This window comes from Hyalella azteca, unplaced genomic scaffold (genome assembly GCF_000764305.2).
Source record: "Hyalella azteca isolate HAZT.00-mixed unplaced genomic scaffold, Hazt_2.0.2 contig10446, whole genome shotgun sequence".
Taxonomy (NCBI): Eukaryota; Metazoa; Arthropoda; class Malacostraca; order Amphipoda; family Hyalellidae; genus Hyalella; species Hyalella azteca.
In genome coordinates, this window is record NW_025940486.1 from 227,543 (window position 1) to 246,208 (window position 18,666).

Here is an 18,666-nt window from a genome sequence, read left to right on the forward strand (position 1 = left end):
GCCGGGTTTATCTGGCGCTTTTTATTTATTCTCATACAAGGAACGACTACTAATCAGCTAGTTTACATTTTCCAGCAAGTGAACACAATGGCGTAAAAATAGCAGCCCTGAATAATTCACTTAATTTGAATCACATATCTGCATTAATTGATGTAGGAGGGAAAGCTATGAAGCCCGACCAGGTTTCTCTGTGCTGCTTCTTGCACGTACGCTGCTTATTTCCTGGTGAGATTTGCAGCTACGCACACGGCGCGGAGGAGGAACGTTAGGCGTCACCCGGTCACCATAGCTACGGCAATCTACGCACCGTATATATCATACTCAGGTGCTCATAAATGCACAAAGTAATTTTAACGATCAAAGTTAGAGGCATGGAAGTAAGTTGGGCCGGCAAATAGAACTTCATTTTAATTAAACTGAAGTTTATTCATACTCGTCACTCGTTGGCCAACTGACTGAATTCAAAGCGCTTACAATGAATATAGCACAAACAAATAATACAATTAGCGGGCCGTGATGGTTTAAAGCCAACTAACCTTTATTACTTAGCTACGTCACACTTTGGTCGGTGTTACACTCATCAGTCAAATCCTCATGCACAACACGGACACATTAACGCACCAATAAAAATCATCCGTAAAAGTATGGCTGCAGAAGGCAACATACGCAGCCAGTCCATTATATGGTAAAGAGACGGACGCTCGATGAGCCCACACCATTCGTCATCACTAGAAAGAAAATCCGCGGGTAAATAACGCTAGCGCTGAAAGCGGTATGGCCAGCTCAGAAATTGTGGTCGCTGCACCAGAGTTCATATACTGTACCTGTATACGTACACATTTTTGTGCAATGAAAATAACGATTAACGATCTAAAAACAAGGGAATGATGAAGTAAGGAGAATTATAGCGCGAATGAGTGAGAATGCAACGATAAAGATACGAATATCAGTGACGACAGAATTTGGGATATGACAGCAAGGAATCCTTATAGAGTCGAGCTATAAGACGAAGCTCAGATATGGACGTGCCGGTCACACGCTGACACCAAACCCGTTACGGCAATCAAATGGCAGCAGCAAGCAAAAACTTCTACAGCAGCTGCCTTAACCCTTGTCGGACTGCACACGTAGGAACAATTGTGTCTACGCTCGGTACGATTATAACGCTGTAAAATAATGCAGTCTGACAAGGGTTAAGGCAGTGCCGACACATAACGTGTCCTTAGTACAGTAGCCTCGGCAGTCAAAAAAACAGCTGAGACTTTCACTGATTCAAACACGCTCAGATTCCGAGCTCCACATTTGGGCATGGATTCGGGAACCGGTTCTTAAGCACTAGGCACACAAATTCGAAAACCGGTTATCAATCATCCCTAGGACCAAAATGTTCATGGAATGCTAATTTTGGATGTTGTGATAGGAGAAAAAAGTTCAACGCGTTGTGCTGCTCTAATGATGCAACATTCTTCTACGTGAATTGAACAATCCTATTACTCGTATTACGAGTCAGTCTGTCTGCAGCTAACACAGTTTGTTAGAAAAACTGCACAAGATCGAGAGCTCAAAATTAGTAGACGAGAACGCATGCAAAAGAGTGAATGAATTTAAAGGACGAAACAATGATTGTGAGGATCAACAACCTCGCTGCAATTAGACTTGCAGTGCTCATAACAAACAAAATCTTGCAGTGCGGGAAACGCGCGCTCTTGCTAAATGAAGATCAAGGACGTCAACTTGTAAAAGCCCAGCATTTTTAGGCAAATAAAAATAATGGTGGGTCGCAAATTGCAATTAGCTCATGAAAATATTCATCTCCAAAGGGAATTGGAAGGCAAATGGTTTTTAAAGTAGACTGATATTACGTGGAAATAATATAACGTAACTATTCGAAAGCACAATGGAACACATTGCACATTTGCACAGTGAAACCTTTAGTTTGAGGTCACGGAAATCGGACATTGGATTAAATTTCACGATTAATATATAAGAATATTACTTATAGAGCGACGCAAGGCACAACAACGAACGATGTTCAACGAATTCCTGCCTCCTAACACGCCGCAGTTCCTATGACACATGTGCAACTGAATGACCTATGAGTAATTACTGGCATTAAAGTGGGAGTGAGTTGCATAACTCATGTGCAAAAATGGCACTGCAGCAAACAAGGCGAGACTAGAAATAGCTTTCTTGAACCTAAAAGGAATCGTTCATACTGGCGGATGTGGTGACTTACGTGACTAGAGTTGAGAAGAGCGAAGAAGGGCCTTGAAGTAGACGGATCTTCTTCTGGCAGTGGTCGAGCATGGTGGAGAACCTCTCAGTGAAGGACTCGTGAGGAGACACGGGTGCAGAGGGAGCCTTCACATGCTGCGGAGCCCTTAAGAATCCCATGACGGAGGCAGATGCAGCGGCGGTTTGGTCGCCGCCGCCGCCGCTGTTGTTGTTATTGGCGTGTTTGCTGGACAGCTTGGGCAGGGATGAGCGGGCAGGTTTAGGGGTGAAATGCTGCACCGGGCGCCGTGAGCTGCCAGAGCTGCCGATGGAAGACTGACTGGCACAGCCCGTGACTAACATTTGGGCCACAGGAGGTTGGTTACTCCTATGTCATCACAACGCAAGGCACGAGGTTAGATCTACCGGGACAGGCGTGCATCCTTCGTTGGGATCGCAGCATATTTTACGCGGTTATATCAGCATCACAGTTTCTCTTTTCATCACTTCTGATAACTCTAAACATAAAATTCAACCAAGAACCCCATCTACACTAATGAATCTTAAGCTAAATTTAAACTAAAAAATCACTAAATAGCGGTCAATCGAGGAAAGTAATAATACATTATCCTCTGAAAAAAAAAAACAATTTGTGTTAGGAGCAAAAATAGGCGAATTAAATACTTCAAAACTGAGATTCGAAGATTTATTTGAGATTTGGGAAGTAAATTTAGAAGCGAAACGGAGTCAGTGTTTGAGCATTAGGCAGTGAAAGACACTATACTTTTTCTGACATTGGTTCAAGAAAGACACGATTGTGGTCAGCCTTTAGGGAGAGGAAGACACGATAGCGGTCTGACTTGCAGTATCACAGAACTCCTGCGCCTTCATCAAGGCTAGGCATCCTCGCGTGCACAATGACGGGAAATTGTATAGGTAGTCACAATTCGAAGTTAATAACAACGATCCTGAGAATGAGGACCAAGAAAACGGTCTTAAACAAATAAAAATCAGCCATACCTACTGTAGTGGTTTGTCACTAACAATCCATAAAAAGCTCAGCGTCACGCTCAGCCAATCGTTTGGAGAAAAGTTCCTCCGGGATTAAAAGATGTTACTGGGAACTGGACTCTAGATATTTTCCCATTTTACAGTATCTGCGTGTAATTAAACATTGCGCCAGCTTTCACAACTGTGCTTGAAAGCTGGAAGAAACTACGATTTCCAAAATACATTGATGCAAATAACATCGGAACAACGTTAATTACAAGTTGACTTCGTTGACGTTCAGGTTGTACGCATCTCACGACCAGGCGTTCAGGCTGTACGCATCTCACGAGCAGGCGTTCAGGATGTACGCATCTCACGAGCAGGCGTTCAGACTGTACGCATCTCACGAGCAGGCGTTCAGACCGTACGCATCTCACGAACAGGCGTTCAGACTGTACGCATCTCACGAGCAGGCGTTCAGACTGTACGCATCTCACAAGCAGGCGTTCAGACTGTACGCATCTCACGAGCAGGCGTTCAGGCTGTACGCATCTCACGAGCAGGCGTTCAGGCTGAACGCATCTCACGAGCAGGCGTTCAGACTGTACGCATCTCACGAGAAGGCGTTCAGGCTGTACGCATCTCACGAGCAGGCGTTCAGACTGTATGCATCTTACGAGCAGGCGTTCAGACTGTATGCATCTTACGAGCAGGCTCTGAACGCCTGTGTGCACAGACGTTCAGGTTGCACGCACAGGAAACAACACATGGGAGCATACTTTCAAAACATTAAATTCAGCGTCTTGCTCGCACTGGAAGCGTAACGCGTCGTAACAAACCGAGCGCTCTGCAGAGACTTCAAGCTTGTTTTAATGTTAATCCCTAATGATAAACATCATCCATGTCAATGCTGTTCAATATTCAATCATCAGAATGATCGCATTCTTCAACATTTCACCGAACAGTTGGAACAGCTGATCGAACTCTTCTGACATCGGCAAGTTTTAGGCCTTCCTTTCTGCGCCAAAAGAAAAGAAGGAAAATTTATCTATATTAGCAAAAAAAGTTCGAAAATGTTACTATATATATCAGGATACATGATTTGATGTAGTCATGAATAAATTTAGTGCATTAGAAGAAATGAAAGATGTAGAAGTACGAGGAGCGGTCTCGTCCGTTCCGCTCAATACGACGAAGAGCTATCATGCCGCTACTCGGGCCTTCACAACCAGAGCTTCGTCCATCATGGGGCACCATAGAACATTACACTTTCAGCTTACACGGCTACAAATACTGCCATCTAATCAATAGCAAAGGCCTGTAGACCTGATAATTTCACCAGCGACGTTGCGACGAGCCAACTGCAACTACCACACGCAACCACAACCCGTGGAGGCCACGACATCACTGAACAGCTGTTCGCAGTTGAACCGTTGCAACGGTGCAACACCGGTGCAGCACACCACTGCTGCTGGTGCAGCCCCTCCACACCACTGCTGCTGGTGCAGCCCTCCACACCACTGCTGCTGGTGCAGCACCTCCACACCACCTGTCTCTTATACACATCTAGATGTGTATAAGAGACAGGAGTTGAGANATGATTTACGTAATATTTGGCCGGTAACTATAACTTTCTCATTTTGTATCATTTTTCAATACACGGAAGAAAATAAGAGACGTAGAAAAAAAAATACCATACCAGAGCAAAACATGCAGGGGTTAGACAAAATAAGGGAAACACCTGACATTTTGATATCGTAATTTTTTAACATGTTATAAACAATGAAAACGTGACATATTTTCACGTTTTATTGTTGCTGTTAATTGATATTTTATCCTTGCATAGATATTTTTACTAAATTTTTGTGATTATACACAATCGAATTATGAGGGACAATCGAAAGACGGCTGTAAAATTACTGCAGACCTCAATACGGACACATACAGAACCCAGTTTCCATATAAACTGTCCGCCGAGAGCAGCCCAGATCTGGATTCTATGGAAAAGCCGCAATTAGAAAACCTCTGGTTTCAGATACAAATGCTTCAAAGCGTTCAGAATGGTGTAAAAACCTCCAGAATTGGTCCCGCGAGCAGTGGAAAATTAAGATTTTCTCAGAAGAATCATCGTTTAACCTTATTTCCAACTTCTGGCCGAGTTTACGTTTGGAGACAGCCTAAAGAGTCATTTAATCCCGACTGCCTCCTCCCAACCGTAAAACATGGCAGGGGATCTGTGAAGATCTAGGGTGCTATTTCTTGGAAATCCGGTGCACCAATGATTTCTCTTCGTGGAAGAATCAACAGCCGTGACTATTTAGGAATTTTGGAGTTCCAAGTTCATCCAATGGTTCAAGCACTGTTTCCGGATCGGGGAACGCCATTTTTCAAAATAATAAGTCCCTGATCCATACAGCTGGAATTGTAAAAAAATTACACGAGGAACATTTCAATGAAGTTGAGAATCTCATTTGACCACCACAATAACCAGACCGGAATATTATTGAGCACTTATGGTCGATTTTAGAGATGCAAGTCGTAAGTCGATTCCCGCCGCCAGAGTCTTAAAAGAGCTGGAGGGAATTTCAACAGAATAATGAGTTAAAATTCCTTTGGAAACAATTCATAATTGGTATGAATCAATACCTCGGAGAATTGAAGCTGTAATTGCCGCAAAAAGTGGACCTACACCACACTATAATATATGTTCTGGATTTCTCCGGTGTTTCCTTTCGTTGTCTAACGCCTGTATGTTCACCAAGACAGGACAATTCACAACAAGGAAGCATGCGGAAAATTTTTGCGAGATGCAACATTGAGAGCCGCGGCGGCGACTGGAGTGCTACGTAGTGATGACCAGAGATGATTGGACCAGCAGTGCTGACCCGTGAGCAATAGCAAGTATCATTGAATGATACGTCTCCTGAGCTCGGTAAATGCACAATACCACCTCAGAGTAAACCAAGTAAACATTCTAACATGCCACGGTAGGGAAGGAAGATTCAGGAATGATCAAGATTATACTTGTAGGTAAGAAGAATAACTGAAATTCTTCACTTTTGTTAATACATCATGCACACAGGGCTGATTAGGTGAATATTAGGACAAGGGCATAATAATAATATTAGGACAATATTAGACAAGGCTGAATATTAGGTGAATCTCTTGTGGCAACGCGATGCACTTGTAAAATTTAAAGTCAATTCTATGGCAGGTACTAGAATTGTGAAAACGAGCGAGGAATTGCTGGTATCAGCACCTACAGTTGTGGGATTCAATATCTGCAGTATTAATAGAACGTCAACAAAATAATCCTAAAACTCGTAAGTCAAAAATACCCCTAAAAATCGTGAGTCAAAAAATACCCCTCAAAACTGGAAACGAAAAATTTTCAGGTCAATAAAACTTCATTAAAATTTGTGGAGTTGGATCAATTGACCTCAGGCCTCGTCAATGATGAGGCGGAGATGACCGAGCCCGAACAAAGAGGCCGGCAGTCGATGAGCTTTGGCAAGTTCGCAGAGACAAAGACTCGTGATTGTAAAGAGCCACAGAGGAAGGGTTTCAATCGGAACTTCGACGTTTCTGGAGCAAGCAAAGGAAAATAATTACTAAGAAAAAAATAGAAAATGGTAAATTTATTGCAGATTATGATGAGCTTTGGTCAGAAAGAGGAAATTATCATGACGATGCAACGCCAGAATTCCAATAAGTTTACATGTCAAAAGGCATAGGCTAGAAATTAATTAACACAATTCGGAATCGATCGTAAACATGAGAATTAGTTGGCTCATCTAGTTAAAATTCATGCAAGAATACAACTTAATTCCGTACGCTTCATCTTAAAGACTAGCGAAGTAATTCGTCCAGTGTCTTAATCCTGTTCATCAATTAATTTCAGATAGCAGCGTGTGAAATGTCCCGATCGATTGGCACATTTTAAAGAAGCTCATTTATCAACTAGAATCTATTATTGCAATCAGCACTGGTGATTATTTCTTCTCCAGGAAAGTACCTCAACGGAGTACGTAACATATTATATAGCTAACTATAACGTAACTCCCTATATATAGATTATATAGAGATATATAAGCAACAATGCAACCTACTGCATGGATATCATCGAAATTCCGGATACGGCAGGACTTCGCTGCGGTTATGCTCTCGATGGCAGGTAAGTGGAACTCAATGGACAGATCCGGTATAATACACTGATGATAACGTCACAGTCGGATCGTTAATATTAAGGAAAAAGTGACAATAAAACATTCTCATTCCTAAAAAGTCTAGTAAAATTAGTTTAATTTTTCGATGGAATCAATGTCGTTGGCGTAGTGGGCCCAGTTGGTGACATATCGATAAAAGAGAACAGGGTTTTAATAATCAAATTATTCCATACTTCGGATTATTAATAAAGAAACAGGAGGTGCATGATATAACTGTTACACTTTGGTATGGATAGAACCATATAACACTGAAATCATCGCGTTTATGAAGCCTAGTGTTTAGTCTCTTTAGTGAGCAGGTTAAACGCATTTATTCCTTGTCAACGGACAGTAATGCTGCCAAGATCGTCATCATGTTATGAATTTGAGCAACAGAAAAACAATATATTCAGCATGAATGACACACATCAATGACGTCACGAGATAAAATAGACCCGGATGTTCTGACAACACCTCGCAGGAAGAGGCACAAAGGCGAGCAACAATGAATTTTGGGTCACAATGAGGCTATAAAATGAGAGTGAAGCTTACTAGGAGGCACTAGGGGGAGCGTGGAGGCGGTAGGGGGTGCTAGGAGACGCTAGGGGGCGCTATAAGCCACTTAGGTGCAGCGAGCACTCACAGAAATAAGCGAGACTGCCCATATAACAATTAATTATTTACCCCTTTCGTGGGTCATCCCACCTCACTTCAGCCCAGCTAAAGTTCGTGTTATCGCTACGTCCACTCTCTGCTCGTGCTGTGGGTAAGAAAGTGTGACACTATTTGGACTATGACCCGTTATTTTGTATGACTGCCAGTTCCAGTACACGTTGGAGAGCTGCAGTATAGAGACGCAACAACGGCTCCATAACAGCACTTTGTAGCCTGTGTCGGAGCCTTATGCAATTTCGCTTTAATCATAAATCTGCCCGACACGCGTTTTTTGGGGCGAGCCATAATTTATTTTCTACTTTTTAGTCCACAAGAAAAACGTGTTTTTTAAAAGATTTTTTAAGTATTTTATTAGTGAGCAGGTTAAACGTATTTATTCATTGTCAACGGACAGTATTGCTGCCTAGATCGTCATCATGCATGAATTTCAGCAAAAAAAAACACAATATATTCAGCATGAATGACACACATCAATGACGTCATGAGATAAAATAGACCCGGATGTTCTGACAACACCTCGCAGGAAGAGCCACAAAGGCGAGCAACAATGAATTTTGGGTCACAATGAGGCTATAAAATGAGAGTGAAGCTTACTAGGGGACACTAGGGGGAGCTTGGAGGCGGTAGGGGGCGGTAGGAGGCGCTAGGAGCCGGTAGGGGGCGCTAGGAGACGCTAGGTGGCGCTATAAGTCAAATAGGTGCAGCGAGCACTCGCAGAAATAAGTGAGACTGACCATATAATAATTAATTATTTGCCCCTTTCGTGGGTCATCCCACCTCACTTCGGCCCAGCTAAAGTTCGTGTTATCGCTACGTCCACTCTCTGCTCGTGCTGTGGGTAAGAAAGTGTGGCAATATTTGGACAATATGACCCGTTATTTTGTATGACTGCCAGTTCCAGTACACGTTGGAGAGCTGCAGTATAGAGACGCAACAACGGCTCCATAACAGCACTTTGTAGCCTGTGTCGGAGCCTTATGCAAGTCTTATACTAATATATATCTTAGAAACTTTATTGGTTTGTTTATTTGAAGCAGGCAGCCGAAATATACAGGAGATATTCGAACTATAATCTACAACGCCCATGGTGTGGGGCCAGAAATAAGGTGTTCTGTGGTGGAGTGAGAAGGCATCGAAAAACGGGAGACGGATTAAAAAAAGGAAAAAAACTCAATTTAAACTTTACCTTCTACTCATTTCTTCTAATTAATTAAAAAATAAATTTTCGTTCACATTTCAACACGACACTTAAATAGNGACTAAACATTAGACTAGAAAATCATGAGGCGTATCAACTTTGCAGATGAGTCTTCCAATGTCCTGTCTCTTATACACATCTAGATGTGTATAAGAGACAGATTCTATAATATGTAATATCAGCAAGTGCGAGGATAGCAATTTAATATATTGTAATATTCTTATCTCCGTATAAAACTCACAGCATATAAGCACGGACTGCACCAAGTGATTGTACCAGTCACAGCACACCCACGGTTACTCACCTGCAAGAAGACAAAGGCAAATGTTATTACATTGTTATATGCATTGCTGAGACACTAAATTAGCTATGGGATACTAATAGAAAAGCAGTGATATAACAGAACATAATCTAAAAGAGCAAACTCAACGCAATCCGGTCTAATTTATACATATATATCACATTCAACTTTAGACTATTAGTTAACAATCTAAGAAAAAGAATATAACTAGGCTGACGTATATATGATAATTAGTTTGAATTTTTATCAAAAATTAAATAATTTTCTTATTTCAAAGGAAATGTGGATTTTCAAGCGACGACAACCCGGTGATACTTAGCCATGCTGGCCTTATTCTTGCCGGAGTTGAGCGGAAAAGAAAGACTTGGGCTTCAGAGATGTGAATGTAAACACTAAAACAACCAATATCAGTGAAATGGAAAAGAAGCTCGAACTGCGAGCATAAATGTCCAAGTCAAATAAAGAATAGCTTATATGTAACTTGAGTTCTCGTCACTCCAAAATGTTATTATTACCTATAAAGCATGGGAAATTATTCAGTTATGGCATGCGTGAGAGTTTCACCTCGACACACGCGGCATAGTAGTACACGCGAAACAGTTTATTTTTACAACATAAAATACCGCAGACAAACATTTGTCTCCGGCGACTCAAGAACAAGAGTCCTGCACGGCAGGCTGGAGCAGTTGTGCAGTGGGCACTGCAGTGCACAGCACTTAAGCACGGCAGGCTGGAGCAGTTGTGCAGTGGGCACTGCAGTGCACAGCACAGGTCATGTCGCTCGTTTTTCACGCTCTGGCGTCAGCAAGAAATACGGCGTTCGTAGAGCATAAAATAGCCCCGGCGACATGTCAGCCTAGAATGATGACTTGGCATCACACTATGACGGTCATTTATTGCTCAGAAAATTAACGTAGTCATAAATTGGTAAAAATTATATATTTGCGTAGCAGACGAAAGTGACGTCAGAAGCGCGCTGCCTAAATTACTATAAAGATTAATTATTGACGTGATGTTGCAGCGAAAGACTGAATGTATCATACTTTAAATCTATGATGAATGAGTAACAAATGCCTGAAGTAAATTAATGATGACGAGAGTTCGGTGTAGTGACCACGCGATAGAAAAACAATTTCAATGAAATTTCACAGTATATAAGAATAATTTCAATGTAAGAATATTATCAGCTGGCTATTCAATAGCATGTCTATTGAATTCTTAGTTCAGAAAGAGATCAGATATGCGGGGATGAATTATTTTTCCCCTAAAACCTTGCAAAACGTTCGAGCGCTGCGAACGGAATACATACAGCGATATGCGCTCAGAAGCGCTGCCCTCCTAAATGAAGTCGGCCAGAAGATAAAACTGATTGCCGCAACTTTGTGACCATTCCGAGAATCGCTTCATAGGGGTTGTTGTCTTAAGTATAGGCAACTTTGTGGGGCCAACACAAGTTATATACGCAAACTTTTAAACACTTTTATAATTTCTGCCCCAAGTTGAGATAGAATATTTGGAAAGAAGAGCTCGTGCTTATCAACATCAAGAAATTCAAATTTAAAAAATGTCATCAAGGTGGTTATTAGGTCTAGTTATTGACTTAAAGTATATAATACCTCTGATATTATAGGAGTTTTCAGTACCAGACAGATAATTTTTACGAAACGCTGAAAATCCAATGAAAATTGTAATGTATCGGATGCAAATTTTCTTTCAATTGACGTTCAGTGGTGCAAGTTTCGTCCATACAACGCGAAGTAAAGTACCATGGCTGAAGATCAGGAGCCGAACTACAAGAAAAAGTTACGAATGAAACTCCGTCAGCCAATCGCTGGCCACTTTTCAAGTTAAACCCACAAATCAGAGACGACAAATCAGACGCTACGTGAACTTATGCCGCTACGTGTGCTTAAACGAGTATTGATACTACAGCTCCAGACATCAATCCCACCCGAGATACTTGAATCTCAGGATCAAACTCCGTGGACTTTTATCAAGAACAGAGGACTATCTATCTCGCAAACTTTGTAAAAGACCTTTCTTTTACCGTGAGATTGCACGAAAATGAACTATCATCATACATTCGAGGTGCAATTATTCAAGTAAATTTCAAACAGGCTTTTCACTATGCGAAAAAGTCGGTGGTATCATTTGTAACAAATTTTTTATATCGGAGAGAGATAGCAGCGGCCATATTTTCTATAGCAGCTGTCAGATAAGTACCGTAATATAAAAGATAAGTAATATAAAAGGGATAAGTAATATAAAAGATAATCAAGCAATTATCGCAGGCGGAGGATGCAATATGACGGCAGCAGCGGAGGGAAGATTGCGCGCGTCAAGATGAAGGCAAATAACCAGCCTAGGCTGGTGCCTCTTTTCTAACTGGTATTTCTAACTTCTAACCGTGCCTCTTCCTAGGCATCTTTGTTATACGATGAACCCACGGACTTGCTCCGTTCGATGAGTCGCGCTAAATTAAATCTCATTTAGATTAATGAAATATCAAGCGATATTTGGAATTAGAAATAAAAACGTAGTATTTGTCTGACACAGAATCATGAGCTCAAAGAATACTACTAATTATAGAATCCAAAGAGAAGTATCACTTATTTCTAGAACTTAAAAGAATTAACTCTTGCACCAGCAACTAGTCTAGTGCCACAACTAGTCTAGTGCCACAACTAGTCTAGCGTCACAACTAGTCTAGCGCCACAACTAGTCTAGTGCCACAACTAGTCTAGCGGCACAACTAGTCTAGTGCCACACCTAGTCTAGTGCCACAACTAGTCCAGTGCCACAACTAGTCTAGTGCCACAACTAGTCCAGTGCCACAACTAGTCTAGTGCCACAACTAGTCTAGTGCCACAACTAGTCTAGTAACACAACATTTCTAGTGCCACACCTAGTGCTGGATCAAACGCTCTAGTTAAAGCAGCAGACACGCAGTGTGATGCAGTTCATGCAGTACGTCGACGCGAGGGAGCCGGCATGCAAATTACGCAATATATACGTAGATCATCCCGACGTGGGCCGGCATCACGCTACTGATTTAGACAGCATTACGAGACTTGTATTCCAAGAGAGCAATAGAAAGAATTACAGAGAAGATTAAGACACATAAGGCAATGCAGTCTTTCAGTGTTAGTAATATACTGGAGCATGCAGTGCACTGTGCGAGGAAAAAATATCAAATGTGAACCAAAAGACAGACAGAAAGGGAAAATCGTACTCTGTCGCACCGGAATTCAAAGAAATATATAATTAAAACATAACAAAAACCTCTTCATAAGTTTCCTCATAAATTAAAATAATGATTTTCTAAAAAGATGCAAGCTAAGCATGCCGCTTAAAACGAACTCTGTTGAATTCGATTGACTTGTCATGCAGTGATGTTGATCAGAGACCGACACTCGTCGACCTCACCATAAATGTATGCAGTCCAGGTCCACAACGTCGTCAAATACAGCAGTGAACAGTCGAGTCGATTGACTGCTGATAGCCTCAGCGAACATTCGGAGGTATTAATGTATTAGATCGCTTCTAATGTAGGTGCTTCAATAATCTTCTAAACTCTAGGTGTTGTTCGTTGTATAACAATAATAGAGAACTTGGAAAGCATGATCCACGCACCGTATTCTTAATTTGAACAAATATGAAACTGGAACAACTTGTCACATTATAGAAATTGAAATAATTCGGTCTTAATACGTTTAGACAACAGTTATATGGCATACAGGTCCTCGCCTAAAAGTAGCACAAAGTCTCTACTATCTCATGTAGTTGCGACGGAAAGATAATGACAGGAAAATGTGTTCAGTGCCTCATGCTCCAAACAGTCAACCGCTTCTTAAAGTTAAATTTTAAATAAAGAAACAGAAGAATCGGAATTTGTCGTAGCTGTAAACGTCGAAATGAATTTCGAAGCTGCAGCGGTTGTTGGCCAATTCCCATTTCCAGACTCGCTCTTACAAAAACACATTCAATCGCGGCAGGGATAGCATTCCATTACCACTTGAACTTCGAACTTCATTGCAACTTGGATGAAAGTAACTTCGAAAAGCATCGACGCAGCAGTCGCAACTTGAGGTCTGATAAATTTTTCTGTTTCCAGCAGGCGCTACAAAATGTCGACTTTCCGACACAAGTTGAATCCATTTGGAAGCCTGGCGCTGCGACTGCAGCGGCGCGACGGTCAATGACGGCATAGCAACAAAACGACCACAGTCCGAGCCATGTTTTGTTACCAAAAACAGGAGAAATTACAGACTTTACGTATTACATTGAATGATACTGGCGTGCGCTTCATGATGATACTCGGTGATAAAGTTTGTTCATCAGTGTAGAGCGTTAGTGAAGTATGCGCGAACCCTCACGCGTTACACAAATAAATGGTCTTCTAAGTGCAGAAGTTACAATTGGCGTGAATTGCAAATAGGTGATTAAATTCTTGGAAATTTTTTATTATTAATAGCTAACGAGCGTTTAAACTGCTGAAATTATTTCAATCTAGCCACAAGGAACAAGATCTTAAAATGTCATGCATACTATACATCAATCCTTGATGTTATTAATCGAGTAAATCAATTGCTAGCCGTTTGCTGAATAGCACAACATTCATTGAGCTGAAAATTATATGATTTAGAAGAAAGAATATGAGCTTGTGCCGATTTGTAAGCATTTCAAATTCCCAAATCGAAAAAATTTAGTGATGAAAATAGATGCAAATTCGACTCATTGCTCACTCAATATAGAATCGAAAAACTGTCTCATAAAATATGCTGAGGACAGCGAGAATCGGACGTACGATGAAGAGCTCATTGGGACGACAGAGCCACTAGACTTCCTGTAGATAAAAGTTAGCAGCAAACTGGGGCACTGAAGATGCCGACTAGTTCTCTTTTGGGCTCTTTTGACAGGCGGAGAAAATGCACGCAACCAACTTTTTCTTCTTTATTCTTTATTCACACAGGAGCACACAAAAAATACATAACAAGAGAAGATCGGAAATTTGAAGTTGCGCTAAATATTCAGTTTACCGCTGTGGGAAATACGAGGTGTTCAGAGTATCTTTAGTATAATACAAGAAAGAGCTGCTTTAAGAACCTTCAATTGTTCAGACACTTCTTTCCTTTTAATTGGGCATAGAATTTAGAAAATATGAAAGTTTAAAAATTGAAGATCTTCAAAAATGCTCGAAGACTGCCAACGAGAAGCTGTTTTGGTAGGTCCAGCAGCGTATGGGTAGACCGAGGCAAAGGTTCGCTTCATAACATCGTGTATATAGGCAAAACAAATCCTACCAAGCTAATACAAGTTACAGGCCATGCATATTGAAATTTTCAGAAATGAGAAAAATAAAAATTACCACATCAATCAGCAAAACTATAAAGAAATTTAGTTCACATAACCCGAAATATTAGCTTAATTATTGACAAAATATAGCTTCGAGCAAAAGAGCGGATTTCTTAGAAAGGATTTCCAATAAAAAATTTTGAGCGGCGAATAAAAATAAATGAAACCGAAATTTGAAGCACTGCAGCAGAAAAAACTGAATACCGTACTCAAGTTGAAATGCCACTCAGGGACCACCCACCATCAAATAATGTGTGATCGATATAAAAATATACAACCTAAGGCTCATTCATTATTCGAACGAAATAGGTTTAGATGAAAACACTTGGTAAACTAGCAAACATGAGTGACCCTGAATGCTGAATTGTGCCTCCATGCCTCACCTGTAGAGCTCGATGAACACAGATGCCAGTTGATTGTACACTAACAGGAGCAGCACCAACATGTTCAACTCGAGCGGCAGCTCCTAGCTTCTAGATGCCATGGGGAAACTGTTACACTGACCTAATAATAAAACTGCATACGAGCACCGAGTTCGTAGTTTCTTGCTAATAAACTTTACTTAAATATCAATTTCGAAACGGAGCACATTATATTCAATATATTTTCAATTAATTATTTCGTAGTTTATATAATATCTACAAATAATTACACAGTTTCTTCCAGTGTACTAAAGTTCATTCAAGTAAAATACAAAGTGCCGACAAATAATAAAAATCTACAAGATTATATTGCGTGTCTGCTCTTAATTATTATACAACACTTTTCTTCAGCAAATATTTGCATTAGGGAACGGATCACGCAGCTTACACGCAGCCACAGACATCCCTGACCAAAAAGAAGTTCCAGAACAAAACTGCAAGTTCAGCAAGCACGGGAAACGAGTTTCGTAGTTCTGAAGTGGGAGTAAATTAGACGAGGGCCACCAGAGGGCAGAAGATAATTAGGCAAATGCGTTGGCATTGGCTGCGGTGATTAGGCAGTCGTTGGAGCCTCGTTAACGTGGCTATGGGAACTGGAGTTTGATTTGCATCCAACGTTTATGGCACGAAATCGCTGTTAATAAGTTAAAATGACGATCAAGTGGCTTGACATGAACGCACACCTCAAGCCTTGCAGAAATAAACATTACAACAACAGGAAATGCCAAGTAATTATATGCTACGGTATTTTTTCAACTGCAACATATAAAACTATTCTACCAGGAGAAAAGAAGATCACGAGGAGGACTTAGTGTCGTGAAGGTCACGTTAGACAGGTCGGCACTGAGGTAGCTGAGGTATAAACGCTCATGATAAGGTCTAGCTGATAACGTCAACACAACTGATACACCACGCTGCCTCTCGTCCAACTAAACCACCTCACACGGATGACGCATCAAGTCCGTTTCCAAGCTTAGAAGATATAGATAATCTCAGATTACCGATAACGTCAAGATATACGACGTTTAAATGATTATGTGATGAATAATAACTAGGTAATTTTCCATATTAGGTCAAGCGTAGAAGCATGGATAAAATTGTATTTATCAATAATAGGTAATTAACAACTTGAAGTCACTTCAATAATTATTACCTATCCTTCGATATTTATTAGAGACAAGTATAATTAATTCAAAAGCCCGCATGAAAATTAATGTCACAGATGATTTGCATGCAGCATAAAAAATGTATACAATGCGCTAGCTGTTTTTTTTAGATGGCTCGAACTTAAACTTCATCTTTCTGAGTATTGCATCGGGCGCTGAAGTCTATTTCGAGATAACTATAAAAGATGAACAGAGTTATATTAAAATCAGAGCTATAAACTATTAATATCTGAGCTATAATATAATAACATTAGAGCTATAATATAATAACATATGTGCTTTAATATAATGACATACGTGCTATAATATAAATTATAATGACATCAGAGCTATAATATATTAACATATCAGCCATAATACATTAACATCAGAGCTACAACAAGAAGCAATCTAAGCAATAAAGACAACAACCTCGAGGGCTGATTTTGAATATCGAGTGCATGATTTTTATCTTTGCCAGCGCTCTATGATTCCAACCTTTCGCCTCAATTTAATAATATAAATAGAATCTAAACGCTATATTGGATTTGAAAGCTTATTTATAGAGAAAAAATATATTTTTTTCCTAAAGATTAAAGTTATCGTAACCTATTTACCTGCGCGAAAGCACGACGAGTGAGTGGCGTGAGATAACTCTAAGTGCATACGACTAAAATCTCTGCAGTACGTAACAATATTTACGAGGATCGTTCTTCCTGAACCATGCTGCTAATTGAAAAACTTTCAAGCGTGAAGTTTCGATGCGAAAGTTTGGCAGACTTGAGCGCAGGCTTGGCAATAAACAGGCAAGAAGGATCAAAGGAGGAGACAAGAACGCGGTAATTCAACAACAGTGTTTTCCTGTGGATCAAAACGTTTTTTAACTGTGTAAAAACTGTGGAGTTTTGCTCTGGAAATCGTTTTGTTTTCCTGTGGATCAAACGTTAAAATAATAGTCAAATGTCACCAACACAGAAATTCGTTACATATCATTCAATACCGACAACTTGTGATGCTGTGAATATTCACGGCATTTCTTTTCGTAAGATTTTCAAGTCTCCTTTTAAATTATCTGATAAAGTTTTCGTCTGCAAGAATCAGAGACAGGAAACCATTTTACCGATAACACATGCATGCATGTCACTCGCCAACCAAATCCGAGTCTCAATGTGACCGCCTTTCACGTTTTTTGCATGTAGCCGCAAAGAAACTTCAAATTTTTCGCGAAGACAACCAAAAACTGTGTTCGTATAACTCTAGAGAAAATGTGCACTATGTTACGAGGTCTTGCGTGGATAGGCCATCACTGCCACGAGCCGCGGTTTGGCCGAAGTGAGAGGCAATATTTGCATTGGCAGCTCAACGTAGGATTTGCGCCTGAATTGGCCAGAGCCACGATACAGCCACGGTGTAGCCTTCACCTTCACTGCTGTTCCAGGCCGCTGTTGTCAACGTCGCTAATGAAATCTTAGACACGACACAGACTACAAGCTCGGGGACTTTGCACAACTTTTATTGATATCGAGGAAATTTAATTCTATGTACAAATTTATCGTCGAACAACTATATCGATATTTTTCTCCTTGCTTACGTTCGGATTTCACACTCAGATATTAATGGCTGGGATCTCGAGAAGAATTAATGCTACAAGCTCTTTTGTAAATGATACGAGGAATTACCAGGATCGCTTAGATAAATGAGATTTAGCATACTAAACCGTCATCACCCACATGAGATTGAGATGTTTTTTCAAACAGTTTTCCTCAACATGCTTGAAAATTTATTATTAATCCGATCGACGGCATCGAAGCTTATCAGTGAGACAATTACGATGAATAATCATTTAGTATAATTAAGTACAAATTTTACCATCAGCTTAGCTTGGATATAATGATTTATATGACATTTGGGAAACGCGACGTTAAATAATAACTACACGGCGTAGAAAAAAAGGGGAAATGTGAAATTTTACAGTAAAAATGTCAGCGCATTGGATCACAATTTAATTTCTAATAATAAATCGAATATGTAAATCATGATATTTGATCTAATGTAAATACATAAGGTCTCACATGACTTCTCTAGAGACGAATAAATGTTGTTAAGGTCTCGCTCTGTGACCACTGAAGCGATCGCACCGGGAGCGACAGTCGCAGATAAG

General features: G+C 40.4%; 1 protein-coding gene across 3 annotated transcripts in view; it reads right to left on the minus strand.

Moving 5' to 3' along the window:
• The window catches only part of LOC108682658 (MOB kinase activator-like 2), a 107,895-nt gene that overhangs the window by 72,976 nt on the left and 16,253 nt on the right, over positions 1-18,666 (minus strand). The window contains exon 1 of one of the 3 annotated variants that reach the window (XM_018171868.2): positions 2,237-2,848. The exons of the other annotated variants lie outside the window; for them this stretch is intronic. Coding sequence (XP_018027357.1) covers positions 2,237-2,577 — 341 coding nt within the window. The 5' untranslated portion in view covers positions 2,578-2,848. Of the gene's footprint in view, positions 1-2,236; positions 2,849-18,666 lie in introns of those variants that run through there. 3 annotated transcript variants of the gene reach the window in all.